Below are 27743 nucleotides of genomic sequence, written 5' to 3'. Positions count from 1 at the left end.
AATATTAATAAAATCACTTTTAAGCACCTTTTGTAAATGAAATAATAGCTTTTAAAACTCTCGTACATTATACACAACACATTCGACAATGGAACCGTCCATTGATAAACTACAGAAATTTATCACAAAAGCTTCTCTCTCATTTTGGTTTGGTTGAATCCATTTGAACAAGACTGGAGTCCTTGACGATGGACTTCTTGCTCTCAGTGTCATTTCCCACAACAAAACCATCAGTCCTGGAGCTCTGTAAGAGTGAAGGCATTTGTTAGAAGCTCTTACTGAGAGAAAACATGTGACAAAATGGGTTGCCACACTGTTCTCTAGTCGTGACTGTTGTCGTTACAGGACTGAAATGTCGAACGGAGAAAAGAAAATGCTTCGGTTAGGTTTCAGTGCTCCCACTGAGCAGCAGAACACATGTCTGATGACGCTAAAGAATAAGTGACATCACTGTAAACCTCATCCAGGCCAAACTGCAGCATCTGATAACACTCAACCACGAGGATCTCCTCGTCTGCCGTTTCTCAAACCAAAATGGCAGTTGACCACTGGATGTCCTTCATCTGCAAAATCTGAGCTGGAAACCTAAATGCTGTAGTAACGTCGTGAGGGCCACCCTGCCCGACAACACAACCTATTTATATATACCTCTAGTCTAGCAGATGACGAACAACGTGACAAACACAGAACATTTGTATATTCGTTGAGTTCAAAGAAGCTATGGAAATCAAACTTCCTGTTTTGACATTGGACATTGTGTATTGATTCCATTTTCTCAAAACATTCACATTCCCTCTTTAGTAAATTCACGGAAGTATTGGCGGAATCTCTGGTGAGGTAAGTCTCGCACTTACACTCCTGTTAAACGCTGTTGTTGGGAATTCCTAGTTTTGCTAGTTCACCATTGAACATCAACCTTATCAATCTTTACATGTAGTTCCAAAAAGTTTTGTTGTCATTCAGAAAAGCTTTCAGCTTTACAACAGGGGTTAATAATGAGCTGAGCATGTCCTCCGTGTATTCAGTAAAGGTACAGTACAGTACATCAAACAAATATCAGGAGGTGATGCATTTTTGAGAAGGGGCCTGGACGGGTACTGTGTCCATAGAGCAGATGTCTGCTGTGAGGACTGCGGATGGTTGGGCAGCCTAACAAGAACTGAGAACCACAAATGACATGGATACGGTTACACAGAAAACAAGAGTCACGTCCACAGGTTCGTTTTTTGTCTTTCTTCTTCTCCTTTTCCTCTCCTCTCTCGTTTCTCAGTTCTCGTCTCCCTGCCAACTTTCGCCATGCGCCGTCCGGTGGGCTGGGGTGGGGGTGGGGGGGCGAGGGGGTCTTCCTCAGAGGTAGAAGCTGGTGGCCTGTGGGTCAGGGAGCGTGGGCAGGGAGGGGAGGGTGTCCGGGCAGGTGGGAGGACTGCCCCCGAGGGTGCTGCTGTTCCCGTTGAGCCTGAGACGGCCCCCTGTGTAGGCCACGCTGGTGTTGTCGCGAGGGCAGTCGTTCACCATCTACACCAACAGTGAAACAAAACGAAACAATAATGCAAGCACAAGTTGAGCCTTTTGACCTCCACAAATGATACACTATACACTTCCTCTTACACTGTGGATGCTTACACAGACCCCTGGTTTGCAGCAATCCCCTCCCCGTACAAAAAGATAACCAACGGAAATACAAATGGGCACTGCTGTCATGCATGGGGTTAGTGTGGAGCCATTGACCCTAATCACACGCTGTAAAACAGGTCAGGCAGCCAGCGAGGGCGAGGCAGCAGCTGTTTTGTGGGCTGGGTTTGTTTTGGTGCATGCAGGATGGGAGATAAGGATAGGGATAGGGTTAGGGAGAGAGAGAGAGAGATGTTCAGATAGATAAGCTTGATCCTCTGAAATGTGTGACTAAACAGTAAAGTGGGTCAAGATCTGTGTTGTGCCACAGTGAATTACTTCCTCACTCTGGGACAAAATGCGACATCTGAAAGCTCCAGTGGGTAAAGTGGCTGCAGTGACAGCTCCTACCGTACAGCCTACATGTGCATGATATAGAGCTCCCTTGGGAACCATCCATTTATAGATCTGAATAATCACACCTTACATACGGTAGCCCCCCACAGGGTCGGGTTTAGTTGAGAAGATTTTTCAGTTTCGACTCCAAAATCCCCCAACCCTCCAGCAGAGCACACCCAACGGCTTGTTTAGCACGTTTTGCGGTTGGGTGGGACTTGACAGGTAGAAAATCATCCCCACTCTCTCTCTCTCTCTCTCTCTCTCTCTCTCTCTCTCTCTCTCTCTCTCTCTCTCTCTCTCTCTCTCTCTCTCTCTCTCTCTCTCTCTCTCTCTTTCTCACTGTGACTGTATTAGGTAATGGCGATGGGCAAATTGTAGGTCAACCAATGCCTATGCTTGACTGCCCAGCTTGGCTGTATTTTCCTTTCATCGGTGACTGCTGACCCTAAACAGAAACAGTGTCGAGGCAGAGCGGAAGGGTTGAATGGCCGCCGGTCAGCCACTGCAGGGTGCTCTCATTCTGATGCTCCAACTTATTCCATTCATAACCGGTGTTTTGCCACACTTGCTTGCATTTTTCACCCTTTCTATTTGTCCAACTTATATAATCTTTCTGTAACTTTATTTTTTACAAAAAGAGTAGCTGATGCCGCCTGGAAATAAAAACAAAACCCAATATCGACAGATGACAACGATAATAAATGATTTAGGCAACTTAAAGGCAGTGGCCTCTATGGACAAGCTGTAGATGGTAAAGCTGTAGATGATAAGCAACCTACACTTACAGCTGATTTGTTTACTCACAAATTGGATCAGAGCAAACATTGAGGCCAAGCAGCAACAGTAAAAATGGTCTCTGTGAGCAGCCACTGACTATCATGTATTGCCTGGGGATCCATCTTCAGTTGGTCTTGACTTTAGTCTCTTAACTAATTAGTTGAAAACTAATGGAATTAGTCTTCTGTACCTCTGTTTACACCTCAAAAGTGTTTAAATAGTACTGTGAGATTAAAGGTATTGCTACAGCTGTCGCTAGCTGAGAACTGAAACAATTCAAATGTTACAAAAAGTCACAATAACTGACATAATTCAAGATATTTAAAGTTGGTCTCCAAAGTAATACTGATCACACACTCACAAGGTCAGCACCAAGGTAGTCCTACTTAAAGGTATCCAAAAATAACTGCCAAGACAACTGAGTCTGTTCATTCGTTGGAAATAATCTGGCAAGCCTCCTCTGCAGTGAAGGACCTTTTGAACCACCTGACTGGCTGATTAGTCCTGTCCCCTGACTCTGTGGGTAAAACGAGCCAGGAAGGAGCAGAGCAGACAGTGACAAACGTCTTCAAAAAGCAGATATAGAAGAGAACAAAGTTCACATAGTAGTGACTGTTAGAACGGGAGACCTACTGCGGCTCTGTCAGTAGGCTCTAGGCTGCAGTGACCCTGCCCTCCTAGTTGTATTTATATTGCATGTCTGCTCACATCACTCTCGTTTACGGCCAACGCGATACAACAGTCCACCCCAGCCCCGGGCTCCACTACAACTGTCTCTACCACGGTGGCACCGGGTTAACAGTGGGCAGTGGGCACGACTGTTGCCCCCTAAAGCTGTGATTTAGGGTGCTTTAAGTTCCTTTGAGGATAAATTTGGCACTTTGCTTTATCCTAGAAAATGTAACAACTAGCAAAGCTCCATGAATCAAACACGATACTTGTGACATTGTTGTAAAAACCACTACCTCATGTAAAACAAGGAAACACTAGAACTTCACACACATTTCAGACTGAGTTTTACCTTGCTGCGAGTGAGGTCTTGGCTGCCGTTGGCTGGGTTGCTGAACATGTCGTAGGTCTCCAGGACGGGCAGGTGCTGAGGGTGGGAGAGGCCCAGGATCTGCTCCAGCTCCAGGGACGACGTCTGCGTGGGGTACTGGGGGAAACCCGAGGATGGGACCTGGCTTTGGAACTGCAGCTGCTGGAGCTGTTTCTGATGGCCCTGCAGGTAAGACGGGCCGGAGGGCCCCACCTCCTGGTAGTGACACCCATCCCCAACTGTTCCACCACCGCTCACCGCCACGCCGTCCACGTGCGCCACGTCGGCCATGTTGTAATTCACCGTCCGTGCGGTTTGGGAAGGGGCCGCGTGGCCGTTGGGAATGCAGACTCCGTTGGTGATCGGCGCCAGGTGTCCCTGGTATCCGTATCCCTGCCACGGGTGGCCGCCTTGCTCCCCGTTGAGAGAGGAACTCCCTTCGCTGCTCGCCTGTCTGAAGTGGCTCTGGGACTGTAGCTGGAGCAGGAGGGGGTCTGGAGCTTGCCACTGCTGGGGGTATTTGTGGGGGCCAGGAGGGCTCAGAAGAGAGGCCTGCTCATTAAACAGAGTCTGCTGCTCCTGGAGTGGGCAGTGGTCGTCCAGCTCCATAGGGGACACCCAGTGGCCGTTGTGGACCCCGGTCAGTGTGCTGGTGGGCAGGGTGTGGCCCTGGGTTAGTGTGCTGGTGGGCAGGGTGTGGGCCTGGGTTAGTGTGCTGGTGGGCAGGGTGTGGGCCTGGGTTAGCGTGGGGACCTGTGTCTGAGGGTGCGGGGGCCAGGGGGCTGGAGCTTTAGCATAGACGGGCGGGGCAGTGCTGAGGTGCTGCTGCATCTGCTGGGACAGGTGGACTATGGGTGGTGGCTTGGGAGGCCTGTTGTGGCCGGGTAACTGGGAGGGTGTGGGGGTCTGGGGAGCAGGGGTGCTGGTGTGGGGGAGGGGGTTTGAGGCAGGAGCAGGAGCCAGGGTCTGGGGCTCCACGGTGGGCACAGGCCTGCATCCGTCCCCTCTCCCCTCCTCTGTCCTGCTCTCCAGCGAGTCGTGGATGAAGGAGAGGATCTCGTTGTTGGTGAGCAGGTCGTTGAGGGAGGGGATGTAGTCGGGATCCATCTCCACCCGGATCATCCGCTCGTCCAGGAGGAGAAGTTCCAGGTCCTCCGCGTTGAGCCCCAGGTTTTCCAGGGCGCTGAACAGCTCGCTGTTGGAGCAGCCCTCGCCCCCCTCCAGGGACAGCGAGTCCAGCGTGGCGAGGAGGGGGTCGAAGCTGGACAGCTCCCCGTTGGGATGCGGGACTCCGTCCAGCACCGCGCTAAAGCTGTCGCCCCCCAGCGGGCCTCCGCTGAAGCTGCCATTGTCTCCTCCTTCTCCCGGCTGCTCGCTGAACAGGCTGCTGTGGAAGGACATCTTGGGCTCCACGGCGGGCTGGCACACATACACAGACTCATCCTGCCTCATCAGCGCCCCCAGCAGGGAGCTGGGGTCGAGGCTGTCCTTGAAAGTCTTGTCTGCCTTGCCCTTCTTGGATTTGCTGCTCTTGCCTTTGCCCTGCAGGGAGTCTGTGAGGCCGTGGATGGGGTAGCTGGTCTGGTAGAGCAGGGCCTCTCCCGTGGCGAAGGTGAAGGGGAGGTGCATGGAGCGCTTCCTCAGGTGCTCCCCTCCCTCCTCCTCACTGGGACAAACAGAGGATCAGGAGAACGAATCACAACGCAGAAATAAGTATTGGTGATTACAAAAATGTTACTACCGGAGTTTTAATGTGTGACATTAAATTGGGGGGGGGGGGGGGGGGGGGGGGGGGGAGAGTTGAACGGGTGCACTTACACTAGGGGCCTCTGGGTGGCGATTATGTAGTCCGGCTTTCCGTTCTTATAAACGAGCCTGGCGTTGGCCTGGACCCACTTCCAGCGGTTGTCCTTAGTGAGCAGTCTGAACACAGTCAGTCCACTCTCTCCTGTCTTGATCACTGCATTAACACAGGACAGCCAGCCAAGAGAACTCGTTACAGCCAAATCCAGGGTCAATAGGGATATACAATATATATTCAGCCAGATGTTAACATTTGCACAAATTTGCACATATGCACACAATATCTGTGTCTCTCTCTCTCTCTCTCACTCTCTCTCTCTCTCTCTCTCTCTCTCTCTCTCACACACACATGACACATAATACACTCATAGTTCTTGATCCCTCGGCCATATGGCCTGTGGTGTGTGTGTGAGTGTCGTAACAGAGATCCGTCTCAGGTCTCCTGTCCAGCTGTCTAGTTTTCCGGAGCAGGTTCATGATGTTGAGTGGACACAAGTGTGAGGACTGCAACTCCATTGTTTAAAGTGAATGACTTTAACAGACAGCACAGTCTGAAACACTGGGAAGGCAAATCCAATGTTTTCCTTGTGCCTTTCAACTATTTGACATACCAACATTTACACTTTAAACTGTCTAAACCTCATATTGCATTATGCTCAGCGGGAACTAGTGGACCTTGAGTCATTGTCCAATCCCTGATATTAGTAAATGGTTGGGGTTCAGATTTCTATCCTCTCAGGGTTTTTTGCACAATCTCTTCCATAATCTGAGGGATTATGTACAAATATCCCTATTCTCTCCCTTGCCAACCATGTGGTCCATAAAATGTTAACCTACTCCACCCTACCCGCCCAGCGCTCCTTCCTTCCAAGACATCCTCCTCCTTCTTACACTGCAAAATTATCCATTTAGTCATGTAGCTGTGTAAAGTTTTTGAAATGCAAGGCAAAATATAAAGAATCGTGTGACGCTTCATTTTCAATGTTTCGTTTTGCTCACTTGGATTCAGGTTGAACGTCGGATTAAACCCATGTTTTTCTCTGGGGTCAGAGAAGTGGATAAGAGAATGGCATGAGATGTTTGAGAAGAGGATGAGAGATGGGTGAGATAAGGATGAGCCTGGGAATGATTGTCCTGTCATCCACCCCTGAGCTCAGATCAGACACCTGATCATGGCTGCATGGAGAGTGGGGGTGGGAGTGCTTCAGTGTTGCCTTGTTGTGGATGAAACGGGGTCAGATGAGTTCATACACTAAGTAGGACACTGTCCTTCACTGATTATCCTCCCCGCAAACAAACAACAGTGGACAGGGAGACTCAAACTGTCATGTCTGCTGGGCCCCAACTGATTCACCACACCAGACATACCACATCCACATTCACTATCAATGGGTCTCTGTTCCACCACATTGGGCCACGACCGCGGAGTCTTCATTTTAGGGGCTAGCATGAACAATGGAACATGTTCTATGGTGTACAGTTACAGATAGCTACTTATCTAGGACTAACTGATGTGCAACAAACAAAGGATTCAAGAGTGGTGAAGCTAAAGACAGGGTTCTCACTCCGGACGTGGTTCTCGGCGCAGTAGAGCATGTCCGCCGCGTGGATAAACTGGTAGCCGGACCCTCGAACCCTCAACTCCGCCTCCGTGTAGCCCAACACAATTTTACCCCTGTGTCATCACAGATTCAGAAAGAAAAATGTCAGAGAAAAACACACAAAACAGCCTGTTAGAGTACTAGGCTACTGGCTAACTTGCTACTATTAACAATTGAACATAGCATGAATAGACAATCGGTGTGAATAGTAAAGTGTTCCCATTACTTGGCGTCGCAGGCCATTGGGGTAAAGTCCAGCTTGTGTTTGGTCCTGAAGATCATGTTCTTAGTGCGGATCTCCAGGATGGAGGGGGGCTGGAGGGGGGTGGCGATAGCAAACAAGGCCAGCTGGGGGGGCACGTTGCCCCCGTCGTCCAGCCTCTGGTTTTGCCCGTGTAGGAACTTCAGCCTGCCCTGGAGGTTCAGTGCCTGGGGTGGGGGTTAGAGGCACACAACACAACCCTTTAAACAGGAGTAAATAAGCACCATGCCGATATGTTGGTGAGATCTCAGACGTTTTGACTGTGAGATATTTTAGGAAGAGATTAAAGAAAGAGGGCCTTTCAAATTAAGCTTTGCTTGCGATTAGCCTCTTATCGTCTCTGCTCTGTGCCGCATGCTGGGATGTTAACATCCACTCAACACACGAGTGAGAGAAAGAAGCAAGCTCCAATAGCCAATTGCAGCATAGCTCCAAAAAATGGAAAGCCTATTTTACTCTAGCACAAATCCAAACGGCTGATTCTTCCGCTGCGCCTGCGATAATGATATCGGCCGCGCGCTCCTCTCTCCAAATGACTTGAGAGAGTACTGTTTCACTTCTCTCTGTCGCACGCAATCATCATTATTTACCATCGCCTCTGGGTAGGCAGCGTAGTCTGTGGCTGTGCGAGTCTGTGTAGCCCCGGCTGGGGGGATCGGGAGGAAGGATGAGGGACATCTACCACACAGTAAACATTCAGGATTTCCTGTCATCTCCATTCGTAACCCCACAGGATCCCCCCAACCCCCCCCCCCCCCCCTCCCCCTCCCCAGTCCCAACACTGCCAATTAGAGACTTAGCATGTAGCTTTAGACGGATAAAACTTTCAGCCCCCATCCCTGAAGGTAGGGTGGGGGCATGGGGGGGCTAAATGAGCACATCACTCAGCCTTACCTCCATCATAGGAGGGATATTTGCGTGGTACACCTCGATGAACGATAACGCACGCAGCGCTTGCAGATGTTGCCAGAGGGAGGTTATTTACAAACATGGCAACCCGCATGCACGGCATGTACCGTCGCACTGTTAGCTCTCAGGGAGATTCAAGTCTTCCAATGGCACTTAGAGAGAGCTGTGTTTTCACCCTTTTCATGTCACACAGAAACATATCAGTTCCTGAGATTTGTGTGAGTGAGATTGGTGTGTCAGTGATAATGGTGTTAGCGTCCCCTGCTCCGGTTAAACGAGGGGGCTTAGGGCTAATTGGCTTAGATGTATGCAGCAGCTTGTGCACTGGGACTACTGGGTAGGCTGGTTGTCCACGGCTATGGATCAAACTAGGTCAACAACATTCCTGTCATTTTTATTTGACTGCTTAATTGAAAAATGAACATGTGAAAACACATCCAGGGGCAAAGACATGAAATCAACGTATTGTACAATGTTACAAACAACCCTACATCCCCCTGCCTCATCTGGTCCCCTGTTCTCCAGTCATCCTAACCCCACTCTGCCACAGCTGCCCTTTCCACTCCCTCCTCCCACTTGTTAATTGAGTCTGCTGATCTTAAGAGCTGGCAGTCATGATGTCAAGAATCTAGACTCAAATAACGAGGAGGATTACGAAGCCAAAGCTATGGAAATGGGTCTGAGGCAGCCCCTGGCTTACAGCTCACGCAAATGACCTCTGTGGAGTATGGGGTAGTCCCCCCTCCACCTACCCCCCCCCCCCCCGGTAGCCTCCATCCTCACACAGACAGCTGTGCAGGTGAGCCAGGGGGGCAGGGGCTACCCAGAGGATGGCTTTGTTACAGGAGTTTAGGGGGCCATCGTGGGCCCATCAACTATGGGAATCCGCTGGCTAAAGGGTACCTAGGTCCAGGTGAGTTTTTGCCACACATCTCTGTTCTGTGGTCACAGTCAATGTGGACTCCCCCCCCCCATCTCTTTCTCTCTGTCTCTCTTCCTCTGTTTCTCTCGCTCTCACCCCTTCCTCACTCTATGGTACTTGGCTTAAGAGTGTGGAGAAATGCCTCCATTGGGAGCACAATTCTGACAAAGCAAATTCTGCTCTCTCGCTACTCCAAGGAGATTATAGCCTTTTCCCCACGACCCCGGGGCTCTTTTAAGACGGATTACGCGGCTAGTCGGTGGCTTCTCATCCCTTCAGCAGTCTGAAGTGTCACGACACACTGTTGACCATGCTAATAGGCTCCCTGGAACAGAGGGGGAAGAGGGCTAGGGCAGAGTGGGGCTGCTCGGGCCCCAAGCTGCAAGACCCTGAAGGGGAGGGACATGGGTGGGACGGGGGATGGGGATACGGTAGCCCTGGAGGGAGAGTGGCCCCCTGGGACACCCTGGTCCTGGGGCACTCCCACATAGACTTGTGATTACAACCACAGACACAAGTTGACATAAAAGCACACTGGACTATTCTAGATACATACCAGGAAGCCCGAGGAGTTGTCTAGGAGACAGCGGAAGCGACAGACGAAGCTTCTCTCTAGGAAGGAGGAGTTCTCAGGAGGAAGCTGGTCAGGGTTGTAGGTGACCAAGGACGAGCTGGGGAGAGGCTCTTCGTCTGAGAAACCAAACAACATCCATACATCAACTGCGTTCCTGCTCAATGCACACAATGTTCAGTCATGTGCAGAACATTCCAAGCTACTCCAACTATGGCTGAAAAGCTGCTTGGTTCAGGTATTGTTTGTTATAGAGTAGTCATGGGTGCCTTTCATTATCCACATAAACTGGGGGAACAAGCAGGGTGCACTTGCTCCCAGGCCATTTTTTGTGCGAGTTTTTGTGTACGTGTGTGTGTATGAGCACGTGCAAAAGAGAACAAATGTGTTTGTGACCACGCGTGTGCACGTGCGCGTGGGTGTGCGCCTGTGCATGCGTGTGCACGTGGTACTCCATCTCTCCCCGCACCCCACCATGCCGTGCGGAGCCTCTCTCCTCCACCCTCCCCCCCCCGCTCTCCTGTCTGTCCTGTCAACTTCCTGTTTGGGAGGAACGGGGGGACACCGCCAGCCCCTCTCTAATTGGAGCGGACGTCTGTGTGCGCTCTAACATTTACCCTGGAACTCAGGGAGCTTCTGCTAAAGGTCACACTCTCTCCCCTCTCTCCATTTCCAGCAGTCATAGTTGGGCACATTTTTGTCAGTTTTCAGACAGAGGGGGGTGGAGGGGATAGGCCTTCTGGGTTCCCGGTGACACTAACATTACCTGTGACTGTTATCCGTTCCTATGTTACATTTACGTCAGAGTTTGCAAACTTCTGTGTTTGGTTAAGGTGGAGAGGGGTGTGTGGTGGAGGGGTGTTGATGACAGGTAGAGACTGACCTGGCAGGGAGTGCTCTGGCTGGGCCAGGGCAGGAGGGTTGAGAGCCCAGTGCAGGTTCCTCCTGAACTCCTGCTGGTCCTCAGTGTGGATGAGCTCAAACACACTCTGGTGCATGACGTCCGTCTGGAAGCAGGTGAGAGAGAACAGAGGGAGCTTCAGTTTCCACCCACACAGACACCACTTAAACCATTCCCTCTGCTGCAATGAGGTGCTTTTGTAGTTCTGTCAAAAAAAATACCTTCATGTAACCTACTGAACGACCTTTCTACGATTGTTCTAGAAAAATGTTTACACGTTCATAATCTCAGGTCTTTTCTTTTCTTTATTTTTTGCTATCCAACACAAAAAATTGTCCCTTTAAAGATCTCTGGGCTCTTTCATTCTTACTGCCCCAGCCAGAGCTTCCTTTCACAGGGATGGACTTGAACGTAGCCTGGGGTCATATATCACACTCCCAAATCACTGTTCTATCTCATTACTTAACACAGCACCCCGCAGAGGCAGCCACATCCACACTGATTTCTGTTTCAGCTGGAGATGGGGAGTGATGACGGCGGGGGGGCAAGGAGGGGGAGTGGGACAGGACAGGAAGTGAAAGGTGTGGATCACACTGAACACAAGTTTGTTTCATTTATCTTGCCCTGAAACTGTGTGAGGGTGTGAAGAAAAGAGGGAGAGAAAGAGAAGCAGAGAGAGAGAGAAGACAAAGATGGAATAGAGCGAGCGAGAGAGAGAGAGAGAGAGAGAGAGAGAGAGAGAGAGAGAGAGAGAGAGAGAGAGAGAGAGAGAGAGAGAGAGAGAGAGAGAAGACAAAGATGGAATAGAGCGAGCGAGAGAGAGAGAGAGCCAAAGACCTTGGATAATTTCATAAGTAAATTAGCCACATAGATTGGATTACATGGCAGGGGTACTTCTCTTGAAAGCCAATTTAATTCATCTAAGCCAATCCATAATGTTTGTTTGTAGGAGCTATCTCAGTTGTAGAGCCTTGGACTACAGAACAAGAAGTGGCCGATTCGAACCCCCCCCCCCTATACATCATTTAGATAAAAGCATCTACTCAATGAATACATTTTGTATCATTATTGTTTGTCTGAACCACTGGTCTTTGTGTGAAGGACACCAAGTGCTGTTTGTGCTCAGATCCTAGGATAGTCACAGAAGCATGTATCATCAAAACCACATCGTTTAGAGCAGCAAGCAGTTTAGTTTAGCAGTTATTGTAATGCAGTCAGTCTTTCCTGGCTGAGACACATTGCAAGAAAACCTTGACCTACAAGTAAGCTTGCCAAAGGTTAAATACTAGATAGCATTTAGTCCGAAAAAACATGCAAGCGATGCACGTTTTTTGACTGGACACATAATGGCTTTATGCAGTCAGGTCTTATCATATCAAGACAGCTTGGGCCAGCCATGTGATTACATACAGTATACTGTATGTAAGCAACAGGGATCCAAGCAGCTCTGAGGCTCTTAACCAAGGTAAGCAGCATGAGAGGGAGCTGGAGGGTACTCATGCTAAATATAGGACTCTGCCCAGTTCTTACCCACTGATTAACCCGTATCTGACCTCGAGGTCTTATCAGGAGGAAAATCCTGAGGAGCGCTTGCTCAGCTCGGTTTCAGGTTGACCAGGGGGGGGATCGACGCGTGTGCGTGTCGTTCGAGCATGTGTGTGTGCGTTTCTGTGTGGATTTGTGTGTGTTCGGACGGTGTGTTTGACATGTCACAAACCCTGTGACCTGCAGGACTTGCCTGGTGGAAGCCCAGGTAATCCTGGATGGTGTGAGACGAGTAGAAGATGATTCCCTCTGCTGTGATGACAAGAACAAAGCCGTTGAGAGCCTGAGGAGAAGAGAGACGCAGACAGAACAATGATTGCCCAAGCACACAAGGTTAGGGCATGCTTGGGCTGAATGCTTGATAAAACACATTGTTGACTGTGCGCAATTCCATGACATGGTTCTTAAACAGTGAACATCCCTTTGTTGGCTCCTGGATATAAAACATACAACGCAACAGACATGATAGAATGACACGACCTAGGAGAGCTGGCCAGCTTTGCGATGTATTCACCTTGACAAGGGTGCCAGTGATTTGATGGAACAGACAAAGACACTAACTGCTCTGATAGGCACAGTCAGCAAGGGAGACATTCCTTCCCAGTTGACATTGGTGTTTACCGAGATATCCTCATGTGGCTTTAGTCAACTCTATACATTCCGGTGTTATATGATGTTCAATGGTGTATATGTTCAGGCTGGCCCAGTGAACACTATCTCTGGATACATAGCTTGAACAGGGGGAGTGACTCTTCAGACTCCTGAAGAATGCATGACACAAGGCCCTGGTAGCTACTGCAGACTGGCAAGTACAGTCTATTGTGACAGAGGAAAATGGTGGACAGGGAGGGCTGGAGAGATGAAACACTACAGTATAAACCGGGCCATGACTTCACCCCAGGCAGTGGAGGTCGATGTCATTTGAACACACAGACAGACAGAGAGAGAGAGAGAGCGAGCGAAAGAGAGAGAGAGAAGCTAGAGCGAGAAACAGAGACAGAGAGTGAGCGAGAAGGAGACGAGAAAGGGAGTAAACTAAGGCGAGAGAAAAGAAAGGGAACGCAGACGGGGGCTAGGGGGGTGGGGAGGGAGGGGGCTGAGGGGGAGGGTGGGGGGGGTCACATATGACATCCAAACAAAGCCTCGCCTGCCTTTCCGTCATCATTTCATGTGGAGTAGAAGGGGTACTGACTGGAGCATGTTAACAAATATATTTTTTTACCAGGAACAAGAAAATGTAACATGATGTAAAAAATCCCAACAACACCAACCTCGTCCTAAAATAGCGACTATACTAAAAGTCAGTCATGCCTGATGAAGGCCTGATGGCATATTCTCTGAGCTAGCTTCTAGCAAGCTACAAGGAAGCAAGGGGCCTCAAGCCTGTAATTTAAGCTTTACAGCTTGTGGTGTTGTGGTGATGCTAACATCCAGTTGTTGGGTGAAGCTTTTAGCAGATCCCCGCCTCGTCACCTCACCCTCCATCCTGCTCTCAAAAAATGCGAGAAGCAGATTCTGCTACAGTAGCCATGGATGTCTGTTCAGCAAGAGCAGCCCCACCCTGGACGGATTTCTCTGAGCCCCAACACCCACACTGTACATGTACACACACACACCCACACTGTACATGTACACACACACACTGTACATGTACACACACACACACACACTGTACATGTACGCACACACACACTGTACATGTACACACACACACACACTGTACATGTACACACACACACTGTACATGTGCGCACACACACACTGTACATGTACACACACACACACACACACACACTGTACATGTACGCACACAAACACACACACTGTACATGTACACACACAAACACACACACACTGTACATGTACGCACACACACACACATGTACGCACACAAACACGCATGCATGCACGCACACACCCAAACTAGAGCAACGTCCAGGCTCTGTGTATAAATATTTAGATGTATCTGTCTGCGGGAGAAATTACTGCTCTTTTCCCCCTGCCTCTCTCTCTTTCTCTCTCCCCCTCTCTCTCTCTTTCCCCCCCCTCCCTCACTCTGTCTCTCTGTCTTTCTCTCTCAGGGGGGTCAGGACCTATGCAGTCACAAAACATCCTGATCAAAAATGTATTTTGAATATTTAATGGCCCTGCGGACATGCAGTTGTCCAGCACAAATCCAGTTACGCACTGTCCTTCAAATGGACCTGCATGGAGTGCAACAGTATGAAGGAGAGGGTTCGGAAAAGAAACTGAGAATGAAAGATAGAAAAAGATGTGTGGAAACTTAGAGAGAGAAAAGATGAAGGCATTTGCCAGAAAAGAAAGAAAGCATAAAGTTGATGGATGGAAGAGAGAAATGAAAGGCGAGTGAGCGTGAGGAGGATGGAGTCCCAAGCCTGCCTGCCAGATGGACACACACACAGTCACAGTGTTTGGTCTGGCACTGTGTACAGCATGGCACTGAAACCTGTTTGTTTTCTCAGCCTGTGTGTGTTCTCCTGGACGCCCCCTGACAGAGTGACAGCAAACACTGGCAGGAGGCATCGTAAACAGGAGCACAACGCAATCCTCAGTGGGTTTGTCCATTTCTTCGTGACTTTCTCTGTCTCTCTCTGTCTCTCTCTATCTCTCCCTTCCTCCCGCTCTGTCTCTCCCTCTCTTCTTTATCTCCCACAGATGTGGCCTGATTGTTTGAGATTATGAGATGATTATTTTAGATACTGATACAAAGAGACCTAGAACTGGAACAAATCACTAATATGACTACATTTGAGCTCCCCCCCCCCCCCTTCACCCCATTTTTAATAATGAATGCCTTCAAGGTCGATCTATATTTCATGAACAAGTGTCTGAAATGGAACACAGCAAGACAGGCAGACTCAGTCCGAAATAGCCCCGCCTCAACCTCTCTTTCCGGCCTCCTCCACAGCCGTGTCAGAAAAAAGGACCTCGCTCTCAAACTGCTTGCTCTCCTCCTCTCTCACCCCATCCATTCCAGTACTCTGTCACTACCATCCCCCTCCACTTTCCCATTCTTTTCCTTTCTCTCTCTCTCTCTTCCCCCTATCGTTTCCCGTCCTCTTAGCTTCATTCTGTTTCTCTTTGTCTTCCTCTCCTCCTCCACCCCCTCAGTGCCTTGAGAGATTCAGTGTTGTCAGTTCAGGAGCAGTGTGGTTGTGCATGATGGCCCAACACAGGGGGCCGCAGACAGAGCGTCCTCCCCACGGTGGAGTGTCAGGCCTGCTATGCAGAACCAGGCACTATAAGCCGACTGCCGAGAAATGGCAAGGGATTGGATGTTTATCCAATGCGCTAATGTACGCCAGTCCAAACCAATCAACCTCGGATATGTCCAGAAGCCAAGAGGCCTTTCGGTTTCCCCCGACGTCCTACTTCTAAGGTAAGTTCCTGTATGGAGGAAGTGTCCTGAGTTCAGGAGAGGGAGCCTGTCAGCTACCATCAAGGAACTCAATCTTCTAGGATAAAGGCCATCGTGAATGTGGAGTAAGCTACATAGAGAGAAACGTTGGGTCAAAAAAACACCTATTTGTTTTCCCACACACGGTTCAGTTCACGGCCAAGCACAGACACAGGGATGTCTGTGCTTGGCCGTGAACTGAACCGACACTCTGAGCACCGGATCGTTTCCCATCAACTTTCCGTTCACCAAAACATGTTTACTCGGTCAGGGCTCGTTCCCCCCGGTGGATTCCCACTCTGTAGGAGAGTCTTTCCATGTTTGGGCCCGTGTCAACCTGCTGAGTGAACCGGCCGCCCCCCCCCCCCCGCCTCTTCCCCTCGGTCGCCGTCTCTGCTGGATGGCTGGGGAAGGAGAGTAGCGCTCAGCCAGGCGGGCTCGGGCCTCTCCAGCCTCTCACACATGCTTAGGGGAGGAACAGGAGCCCGGCCAGGAAGACAGGGGGGGGGGGGGGGGAGTATGCTAAGAGTTGCAGCCCGCTGTGACGTCCTTTTCTGTAGAAGCAGCAGATCTTTCAGGCCCAGACACGCTACTGCCGATACACGTCCTCGACTGAGTGGTCTTGTTCACTCACGAGAGCCACTCCGCTTGGGGTGGGCAACTTAAAACATGGCTTCTACCATGATTCCTGATGAAGTTCACGTGAACATGAACCGTATTGGACACGTTAAGGATCTGCCGTACTCTGCTGTGCAGTGCTGACACCCACCTGCAGAAGGAGTTCCCCCTCAGGCATCCAGCCGTCCACCAATCGTGTCGCCTTGCTGTTGTCATGGTTATCGCTGTTAGGTGTCGACCCCTTGCAAGCGTGAGTCTTCAGAGCAACTGTGTGTGTGTGAGAGAGAGAGAGAGAGAGACGGAGAGAGGCGGAGAGAGAGAGAAGGAAGGGGGGTGAGTGTTAGTCTGGAATAATGTTTAAAAAGAACTGCTGTGAATGTCAGAAAGCTTTATTCGTAGTACAGTACACACATACATGAAGGAGCCTTTGCTCATAAAACATTAATAAAATACCTCATTGAATACTAAATGCAAATTCAAATAATCCCCACAAACATCACACCAGCTACGAACATGAAGAGTGTTAAAAAAAAGACATGCTTCCAAGCATCTACGATCCAATCTGTGCACTTGTAAGATCATGGCATCCTCCAGGTTTCCCAGAATGCAGCTGGTACAGCTGTCTTTAGCCCTGCCTGGGCTAGCGCATGCTCGGGTCTCCTGCTGCTAGACTGGGCTACACTAACAGCCCACCTCTGGGGGCCTTAGTACCTTAGTCTCAGTCCATGTTCTTCTTAAGTGCTACTAATGTCTTTGCAAATGGTCAATAAAGTGTGAGTTATGGCAGTGGGCAAACCACACTAGCGGTTAAGTGAGAGAAAGAGACTCAACAGCAAAGGGAGAAAGAAAGACCTTGTCTCACAGCCTGACATATACAGTCATTACAGCTGCAGTAACACATCCAGTATTTGATGCAACCAGTTTAGCTGAGAGACTGAGTGGGATCCAACTAAGGTCGAAACGATGTAATTGAACACCTCGCGTACGTGCAACGCCGCCACACGCCAGAGGACTGCAGCCTGCCCTCCTGCAGCTCAGGGTTCTGCTGCCAAGGAGAGCTGCGTCCCCGCGCCCCTGAGCCTGTGGCCTGGTGAGCCCTCAGGAGGGGAGGGCAAGGAGGCTAAGGAGCGGCCGGTGCAGCCTGCTGGAGATAGGGGACTGGAGGAGAGGGAGGATGGGCTTCCTGCTGTGTGGCTGCTTGGTCTGCAGTGGAACAGTATGCTGAGGTGGGGGGGACATCCATCTGGGAAGTGAGGGAGGGGACCGGTGAACAGTGAAGGGGAAATGCAATGAGACAGGTGGCCTGGAGAGGAGAGGGGAGAGAGGACTGAGAGACGGATAGTTCTGTGATTTCTCTAGCGGAGGGAGAGGAGCGAGGAGAGGGGAAGCTTTGCGTCTGCGAGGAGGGAGGGGAGAGGGAGAGACGGGGCTCTTTTCACTTGTGGGAGACGCAGAAAACGCATTAGCGGACTGTGAGGGAAAGGTCACGGGCGGGTGTGACAACTCCACAGCACCTCTTGAGGCTGTCAGGTTTTCAGCAGGGCGGGGGACGCTACTCAGGGGCCCTCAGCTGACACCACATGGGCCCCAATCTAGGGCGCTCTGTGTCTTCACTGTGAGACCCTTTTCCCCAGAATGCCAGTAAAACCATGAAACAGCGAGAGTAAAGTGAACAACATATTTTTATCGCGAGTCACATTTCCATGGAACAAAATAGTACGTCCTGACTGTTTTAGAAAACTCTAAATTCAGTTACGCAAACATTGTACATAATCAAAATACATACATTTCATAGCTTTTGTTCTTGAGTCTAGACCAAACAAAGAGGAGAATTAAGTCTGAATGCTTTCATGATAACCTCGGAGATAACCAAACTAAAATGAACAGTCAGTGAAGACCTGATTCCAGATCAGCACACGGGTTTGAAGACTCTTCCGTGACCTCTGACCCCGCCCACTGGTTTAACTGGTGTGTGGGATCAACGCTCATTAGAGGGGTCAACAGTCCATGTGATTGTGTGTGTTGAGCGTGTCTGAGGTGAGATTGGCTGAGGCTTAGGTGACAACACAGATGTCAAAGTTGAAGGGGTCATATACTTAGCTGGCTCCAAAAACATAGGACAATTACTTGTCAGTCTGACTATGGCTGCAAGGCTGTCAATGAATGCTCATTCTAATAGTGTAGGTTAAGGAAAGTATGACAATCCAAGAAAGAGAGAAGAAGAACGCATAAGTCTAATATGTTCAGAAACATGAAAAAGTACACGTAAAAGCAGATTTCCTCAGAATTGCCCTCGCGTCTGACTCAGGCAGAACGCCTTACATTAAAAGGCCATGGTGGGCATTAGTAGGAGACCTAGGGCTTATTCCTGCCTCCTCCACATCTCTGTTCCTTCAAAGGCAGGCAGTGCGATCTGCTGCTGTTTCCCATGGCCTTTAGTGGATTCCATCGGTGCAAGGCTAAAGGCCACAGCCTTTAGATGGTGGTCAGCACGCAAACACAGATCTCTTCTCAGGACCCCAACAAGTTACTGGGAAAACCACATGAGAGATAAAAGTATAGAACATGTTTTTCTTGCTGTTGTAATCCAAATTATACCCGGAAACAGACCCAGAGGGCGCTGGACAAGTGGAAAGCACACTTCCAGAGAATCTTTTCAGGGCTTTTATGTGTTTTTGTTCCCAACTGGGTCACATGGCTTCCCATGGTTGAAATGAAGTTGTGTGTTATGGATCCTTTTGTATAAGAAAAGGACAAAGGGGGGAGTCAGGTGGCTGAGCGGTGAGGGAGTTGGGCTAGTAATCTAAAGGTTGCCAGTTCGATTCCCGGTCATGCCAACTGACATTGTGTCCTTGGGCAAGTCACTTCACCCTACTTGCCTCGGGGGAATATCCCTGTACTTACTGTAAGTCGCTCTGGATAAGAGCGTCTGCTAAATGTAAACAAACATGTTTTGCTTAATGAGCAGGAAAGGGATCGATATGGGACCCTGCAATCTGAAATCTTGCACTCTGAAATCTTGAAGAAACACATGCTGCATCCTAACCCTAACCCCCCCTCTCTCTCTTTTCACACACAAATCTAAAAGGCACTGATCGCATTTTCACAATGATGCAGCCGTGCATTCTGTGAGTCGGCATGCTCTGTTGACGTACAGTACAAAAACGTGACCGGGCAAATCAATTCAGCTCCCTCCCCTCTCTGAGCTTGTGTTTGTGTGTCTGTATATCCCCCACTATAATGCACAGTAGTAGAATGATGTTCGTTCTGTTGTCATCTCCGCTACGGTGCGCCATGTGGGTCAGTGCACACATCACGCCCCTGAGCATTTGGAGGGGGGGAACCATCGATTGGGTGAAACAGCCTTCCCCCTTTTTCCAAAACATGAAATACCACACAGGCACAATTAGGCCTAGCGCTGGCCTAGCTGAGAGAGCTGGCTCACTGAACAAAGATGATTCAATTAAAAGCCTGGCATATAAAGACGATCTCTCCCTCCACTACGACACAATTAACTCATTCATTAGTCACTGTGGGGGAAGAGGAATCGACGGGGATACCTCAAATTCTTCTGATTACCAACCATTGACGTAGCCTGGGGAACTGTCGGCGCAATGACACAATGTCCCATGAGACCTTTTTTCACATTGTGTAAATACTGTTTGGTGACTCTGTGAGAATTGGACTGGGCCGACATGACAGAATACTAAAAGGCAGTACTGTGGTACAGCAAACAGATTTACTGGGATGTGCTGATGGTGCACTGAAACTGACACTGAGAGACACAGCCTGGGAAATGGGAGTTGGCCGATGTTGCTCCTGAGCAGCAAAGCCCTGTAATGGCTCCTGTCAGCTTTAACCTGGTTGGGGATCTCTCCACAATGCTTAAAATAGTGTAGGATTCATTATTAAATCAGGGTTCCTTCTTCAAGGTATCAAATATTTTGTTTCATTTTATGTAGAAACTCTTTGAGCGGTATGAAATATGTGCTGTTCCTGTCAATCTCCGTTGCGGTGGGTGAAGCAAGAAGGACAGCGGGATCCACTTTAGCGTTAGCCTAGCACTAGCGCCGAGCGAGCGCCAATACGCCTGTCTGAGTGAATGAGCAGGGGAGTGCTGAGAGCTTCTCAGAAGAGTGCAGTCTAGTGGAACAGCACAGGCTGCGGAGGGGAGGGGAACCGAGATGTTCGTCGTGAAATATTTACACTGGAGCCTATTTGTACCGCGTCACGTGTTGATGACGTCACTGCAGCAGATGCCTGTGACACACGGCGCCTGGGGGCACCCAGGAGTGCGGAGTGCTTTTGACTCCACAGAACGGAGAGCAGCCGCTTACCAAACACACAGCCGCCAACTGGAAGCTGCCGTGGTGGCGGCCAACAAGCAATAAAAACATCAAAATAGGCACTCCTCAGCCCTGAACACACACACACACACGTGACAGGCTCCAGCAAGCCACCATTCTCCCTCAACTCCCTCAATGTGGCGCAGAGCCTGAGAGCACAGAAGACAGCTGCCCACTCTAAAGGAGCCTGACAACGACTGCCTTTGCGGTGCCCGAGCTGCCATCTTGTACTGAAACAAAACTCAGCCATGAATATCCAAACTAATCAAATGACAGCCAAGCCCCAATATCCCATGGGGAATTTAGCAATATGGGGGATGTGTATATGTGTGTGTGAGTGGAGAGGGGGTGGGGGGGGCTGTGTGAGGTGGGGGTGCAGCTCATTCTCACATTTTGGAGACCCCCTGCCTTCGCCCCCCACACCCTGACCTTGCACGTCTTCCCAGATGAGACAGAAGTGCCACTGAGCGGGTGTGACACAAACAGTGACCCGTCAAATGTGGCAGCTTGTGAGGAGGGGACGCACATGAGGGGCCCCTGGGTTCCAGAGGCCTGTGTTGTAGCTGGGGTTGAATCTTTAATGACTCTGGACTGGGGTTAGGGGCGCAGGATGGCGGGTGGAAGAAAGGGGACGCTGTAAGATACAGTAAATGATGTTTGAAGAAGAGAAGGCAGACATGGCTACTGTACTGTAACATGTAACGCGTGTGTGCTCACTGCAAAAAAGGTCTGCTAAAATACAAGAAATTAACACTAAGTTTGAAGAGAAAATGAATTAATACTAGTAAAATTATCTTGCTGCATGGACAGATCATTTTACTACAATTTTACTTATCTTAAAATAATTTGGTTTCAGTCTAGAAATAGGTAGGCTTAAGAATATACCACAAATTAAAAGATATAAACTAGTAAATAATCTTTGATAATATATATTATATTTACTAAGAACTAAGATTTTTAATCTTGGCAAGCACAGAACAATTTGCAGTGCTGGAACAAGCCATGTTTGTGCATCGGTAGTGTTAAGAATGTGGTGGTTGTTTTAATTCATTTTCAAAAACCCTAACTCACCACATACAGTATTGTTTAAATGTATTAATTGAACTATAAGCAGGCGGGCCTTCCACAGTAGGCAGAGTGGGCTGTGAAATATTGATGCAGCTAATGTAGACCCAGTCACTTCCACAGTGAATGTAACTATTTTGACAGTTTCATTAGACTTAGACTACAGGATGGCATTGTATGAGCTTTAGCCTCCACCATGGTATGCATACATTAAATAATGTGCATCATGATATGGATAGAAATGTAGATTAGTAATGATTAGCATTAAGATGTTAATTATTATGTATGCTGTATGCAAATCATATGCATGCTGTGAACTTTTGTATAATTCAAACCCACACACACACATGCACACACACACAGACAAGCAATGACAAACTTGACTTCTATAAACCCTTTTAATAAGCAAAACTGCAAAACAACAGAATGGACCTGTAGTAGATACAGTAATAATAACATGAAGTGGGATGCAGTGTCATGTTATGTAAGTCCTAATCTGGCCTCACATCCTGGAAGCAGATGGCGGATCCTGGAAGCCTCCCACACTACGCCTGTAGACTTCAGGGAAACCGACTCACTAAACATTCGGAATTCTAGGGCATCCTAGAATCCTAGGTATCCTAGGAACCAACAATGAAGACTACCACTACCACTACTACTACCACTACTACTACCACTCCTCTAAACAGAGCATCTTTTCTCATTCGATATATGAGTCTTATTTTAAACAGCTAAGATGGAAGTCCATATACCTGTCCAGTGGTTGAAAATCTGCTATCAATTTTGGGGGGGACAATTATATAACATTTTCTCAAGAGCAATTCCTGAGGGGGACACCAACATTTCTGCTGTAACACATTGTACATTGTAATATGTTAAATGTATATTATTATTATTTAAATCTCCTTATGTTTACAGTGATTTATTGGGGGGGACAAATGATATTTTTCCCAGGATGGGGGGGTCGTGTCCCCCCTGTCCCCCCTGGGATTTCTGCCTATGTACCTGTCCATATGCCAACTGTGTCCCTTTTACTTCCCGAGGTCATCCACTGATGTCGTGGAGATCTCCCAGGTGAATATACTCCACTAGAGACACCAATCAATGAGTCCTGACATTCAGCTGAGAGGGAGAGCAAACGCAGGTTGAAGAGGAAATTGGTCAATAACAACACCTTGAGGCATGACATGTCAAGAGACCAATGGACATGTGTCGTTTCCTTTCAATCAACTTCTCTTTGCCAATATGAAGACAATACAAGCCTTGGCCTCACTGTTATCAAGAGTTACAGTGAGGTCAAGCTGCACACATATGATAAAAGTAACATCCACATACTATATTCATACCCAATACTCTCTACAAACACAGAACATGTCAGACTTTAAAGACACAAGTTATCATTGAGTATGATTAGTGAGTGTATACTAATCAACAATGACATCTCCAATCTCAGATTTAAAAACGATCCTTTTGGCAATACACCACACTGCCCATGTCATGACCTTCTAAACTGCACAATGTTGAGTGTTGTCAATTGTTTGTGAGACTCGACTCTAATGATCCGTTTGAAATTTAGGTTCCAGTATCTTTCAGTAAACCAAAATTCCTGATCGCAGGACTGCTCCCTGCCTACCTCCCTTCTCCCTTAATGAATACCGTGTTGCCTTCGTTTTCTATCGGAGCAGTAAAAGAGTAAAGGACAAGAGCAGACAAAAAAAACCTTTGACAGCACGCCAGTGGAGCTGTGGCCATTTGCAAGAGAACGGGGGGACTGTTCCATCTGATTTTAATGAACATTAATTGGCACTTACAACCGAACGAAATGTGTGACACACACAGCCATCTTAGTCTTGATAGGGCCGTGGCCAAGCCTTCAGTCAGCGCTTGTTCATCCAACATTCTCTCTTCAATATCTTTCATAATTAAACGAGCTTTAGTCTGACATGGGGTGACTGTGATAAAGCAACAATAGGACATGTCTCTGTTTGGAACTTAAGCCTCTCTCTCTGGTTAACTCTGGCATCATGCTCAATGTTTACATATAAGCTGGCCAAGCAATTAGAAACTGTAAGCTTTCTTGGAAGAGGCAGCCTCCTCTTTTGCTCATGACAGCTGAAGCCTGATTTATTTTGAGGCCATCGTTGGATAACCAACTTAACACACTAGGGTGAGACCATGCAGAGCTCAGCTGAGGTAAAAACGGGGGAGATGGTGTGAATATGGTGTGTGTGTGTTTGGTAGAGCAGGTTCACAATGGACCCCAACCGAGATCTTTGCCCGGATCATTCTCTTGGGCAGTTAAAACAACAGAGGTTTGGTAGCACAAGTATGTGTTTAGTCAAGTATGTGTGTACCTCTTGAAACATGACAGTCTCATGTGTGTCCCTTTCCACATGCCACGCACATGCATACGCACACACAGTCACACACACACACACATACACACACACACGCACACACACACACACACACACACACAACCAGCATTATTGGAATTCAACCTAATCAGCACAAAAAATTACTTGCACTCTGTGGGACCTGACAAGCTTTCCTGGAATCGAGGAAGACATGTTGACAGATCGTAGGTGTGGAGTAAATAGGAGGAATGTGGCGAGGGATTGAGGACAGACAGAGAGGGCTGGAGATGTGGAAAAACCCAGATACCACTGGGAGCGATTTCAGAATCTCCTATCAGATGGCAGTGAAGAAAAGAAAACATCACTGGCCGCTAGGTTGAATCACAAGAAAACGGATTAGCTCATTTTAAGATCAATTATGGTAAACACAATAAGTGGCCCTTTATAAGACCCGTTTATTCTCGGCTACCTTGACACAGCAGCTAGACTTTGGCCTCTGGAGATCCGAGGTTGAACAGAGCAGAGCTGCTTGTTTTTTTTCCCTCATCCCTTTCTTCTTTTTGTCCTTCAAAGGAATATAACCCCCCTTTAAGTGGATTAGCACTACTGTTATTATTCCCAAACACTTTCATCTTCAAGTGTTCATTTTCATCTGGCTGAAGTGTGTTAACAAAGTCAGTGGGTACACTGTGTACAGAACAGTGCATGAACACACCATAGCAACCATCTCGGGTGTGATGGATATCAAAGAGACAAACAGACTAAGATAACATTTACCATTAGGGTACACTTCATTAAGAATTCATCCAGGATTTATACATTGTTAATAGGTTTGCCAAAACCATAAATCTGTGTGCCTCTTTTCATTCAATATGGCTATAGGAATGGGTTATAATAGCACTTGAGTTGAGCCCATTTCTTTGTTTCAATATGTATAGCTCTGTCATGTTGTTTGAAATAAGCATGTACTGTACTGCTGCAGTATTACTGTATCAGTGTCTCTATGCAGGATATGGTCACAGAAACGAGGACCTCTTTCATCCTCATATGAAAAGACCTGAGCTCCATGCACAGTTAAGTTGATCCAACAAGTGCTCTGGGCTTGAAAAAACCTTTCAACCAAACGAACCATGAAGGAAGTGGGAGGCTAAACATGCCGTGGGCCTTCATTCAGATTATGGCTCTATTCATTCCAGACATTGACATACAGCTTTATTTTATAAGACCAAGACAAACAGGAAAATCTATCATTTGGTGTGGTTAAGTGATCTGTCATTTGTCTGAAACAAGAGTCTTGATAAGCTCAGTGGAGGTCAGGATACAACAGAGCAAACACTCAGGCAAACATCCTCAGCGACACAATGTGTACATAGTTATGTTGACTTATATTGTGAAGCAGCGCTCCTACTGGAGCACAGTGGGTCGCGGGGCTGTCATGTATTCAGCCCCGTAGAGAAACCTCTCCTCGTGGTCAGACGTGGTCAGGGAATAGCATGGCTGTGGAAGCATCTGACAGGAGCGCAAACCATGGAAGCAGAGACTGATGGGAACTGACAAGTGACTTGGAGAAGCCCTGAGTGGTCAGCATGTTGGCCTCCTCAGCTGAGGAGTTGGTTTTCGAAAGCAGTTTCTGAATGATTCATAAAATTGTCTCACAATCTTTTCATTTGAGGAAACAATCACAAAGAGGCTTTCTTGGTCAAAACGATACAGACTATCCTCCCCATAACAATTTGAAGCTGTCACAACTTCTTTCCACAGAACTCCCCTCTTCCAACCTCTGTGAGTGTTCGTTGGAGCAGCTCAGTCGGTTGTAAAGAGTTAAGGCCGGTAGAGAACAGCATGTCACTGCTAAGCTCCAATCTCGAAATCACGCAGGCGATTCACTAAAAGCCTGCAGAACAGATCTAATCCCTACATGTCAAGCAGTATTTGTTTTGTTTACACAAAACAAATGATGCTTTATTGTGAAAACTGTAGAGGACTGGGCGTGAGTGGCCCACATTGCATTCATACATGGCAGAGCAGCGGTCTCTGCAAACCCTATTCCATAACTCTAAACAAAAATATGACACTGACTCAGGAAAAAGACTCCACTCAAGGGTATGATTATTCCACCACTGTTTTAGTCGTGCCGTACCTATTAATCCCTGACTCCCCTAGCAGTATAGAAACGCTCCCCTTTTCTCTTCACTCTTCCGCTCTCTCCATTCCTGTCTGAACAGCGGGCATGTATGTAGGCCCTGTCTCCCATGCATCCCAGACAGTGCTCTCACTCACAACAAGCCAGGGTGAGCCCCACTGTCCTGTCCCCCCCCCCCCACTTGCCTCGACAGCCATTTTCGAAATTGTCTGTCTAAAACAAACAATTTCCTCCCTCCATTTTATAAATTCTTTAAGCTCATTTTCATTCAATTATTAATGTACCGCCGGAACCCAGTGACTGCATTGCCGCTGCATCGAGTTGGGATGCGAGATAGGACAGCATGATTCTGAACACAAAGACAAGAGTATCTAAGTGGACCAAATCAGAGGATAGAAGTTTTGTGATTTAGCCATCTATCTCAGGTGATTTTACTGTTTTAATGTAAGTAATAACACCAACTATTATGTATAGGTGTTATAAAAAATACAATATTGATAAACAATTAAAAGCTCAGTGAAATAACTCCTTCAATACATCTGTAGCCATATACAGACTGTATACAGCCATGACAGAATCCACCCAGACTCAAACAAGGCCAGAACAATGGAACTCACCTGAGAAGAAGTTCTTGGTTCGCAGGTAACTGACACTAAGACGTAGTATAGACAGTTTATCCAAACTGGAGGTGACCTCATCTGGAAAGGGCAGAAGACTCGCCAGCCTGTCCAATTCAGAGTTCAGTCGGTCCCGGTGCCGCTTGGAAGGGTTGGACTTGCCCCCCTCTGATGGGGTCTGTTTCACACTGAAAGGAACAGATACAGTTTCTTCTTCAGGGTTCATATGATAACTATGAGTTATAAAAATAATTATCAAAAGTACCTATTGCCAATCAGAAAATTGATATTTCCAAATAATCACCAGCAGAAAAGAAAAAAATATAGGGGGGGGGGGGGGGGGGGGTATCATCATTTGTTTAAGTATTATTATTCTGAAGATGATAATAACTCTTGTGTTACTACTAATAACAATCTGTACTTTCATAGCATTCAGCTGCTCTTATCGGCCTTCAAACAAATACGTAAATGTAATTTCTTGTAGGCTACTTGGTCGAGGAAACATAAAATGTAACTGTGGTATATCACCACAAATATTAACGATAACAGTTCTGGTTATGGCTATGTGTAGACGAAAGTGTGACACACAGAATGACAAACGCAAAAGAAACAGTTTGCAAATCGTTATACCAATTCCATTTCACCACTCAATTATGCTATTCAGATCTTATATAACATAAGGCCTCATTCCAAACTATACTGACTTTGTGATTCAATATTTACTGTGAAAAGGGAATTCTCACAGAAGAGTGAAACGCAACTGTATTTATTTAACAACGTTTCCACTTACCCCCTCTGCACCGGTTTTCGTCTCTTCCGTCCAGCATACATGTTGAAGC

The 27743-nt window shown here is 47.9% G+C and overlaps 1 protein-coding gene across 1 annotated transcript; it reads right to left on the bottom strand.

Moving 5' to 3' along the window:
- Window positions 1-1347: 1347 nt before the first annotated feature.
- On the bottom strand, window positions 1348-27735 carry ahr1b (aryl hydrocarbon receptor 1b). Its single transcript, XM_067260125.1, has 11 exons — window positions 27695-27735; window positions 26905-27092; window positions 16528-16643; window positions 12534-12623; window positions 10778-10901; window positions 9880-10013; window positions 7457-7659; window positions 7195-7304; window positions 5645-5786; window positions 3809-5492; window positions 1348-1515 (listed from the first exon to the last, which is right to left on the bottom strand). The coding sequence occupies exons 1-11, from the start codon at window positions 27733-27735 to the stop codon at window positions 1348-1350; spliced, it is 3000 nt and encodes a 999-aa protein (XP_067116226.1).
- Between the last annotated feature and the right edge of the window lie 8 nt (window positions 27736-27743).

Source organism: Osmerus mordax, chromosome 22 (assembly GCF_038355195.1).
Source record: "Osmerus mordax isolate fOsmMor3 chromosome 22, fOsmMor3.pri, whole genome shotgun sequence".
Classification (NCBI taxonomy): domain Eukaryota; kingdom Metazoa; phylum Chordata; class Actinopteri; order Osmeriformes; family Osmeridae; genus Osmerus; species Osmerus mordax.
Note: the sequence above shows the minus strand (reverse complement) of the source record. Positions and strands in the feature narration are given on the sequence as shown.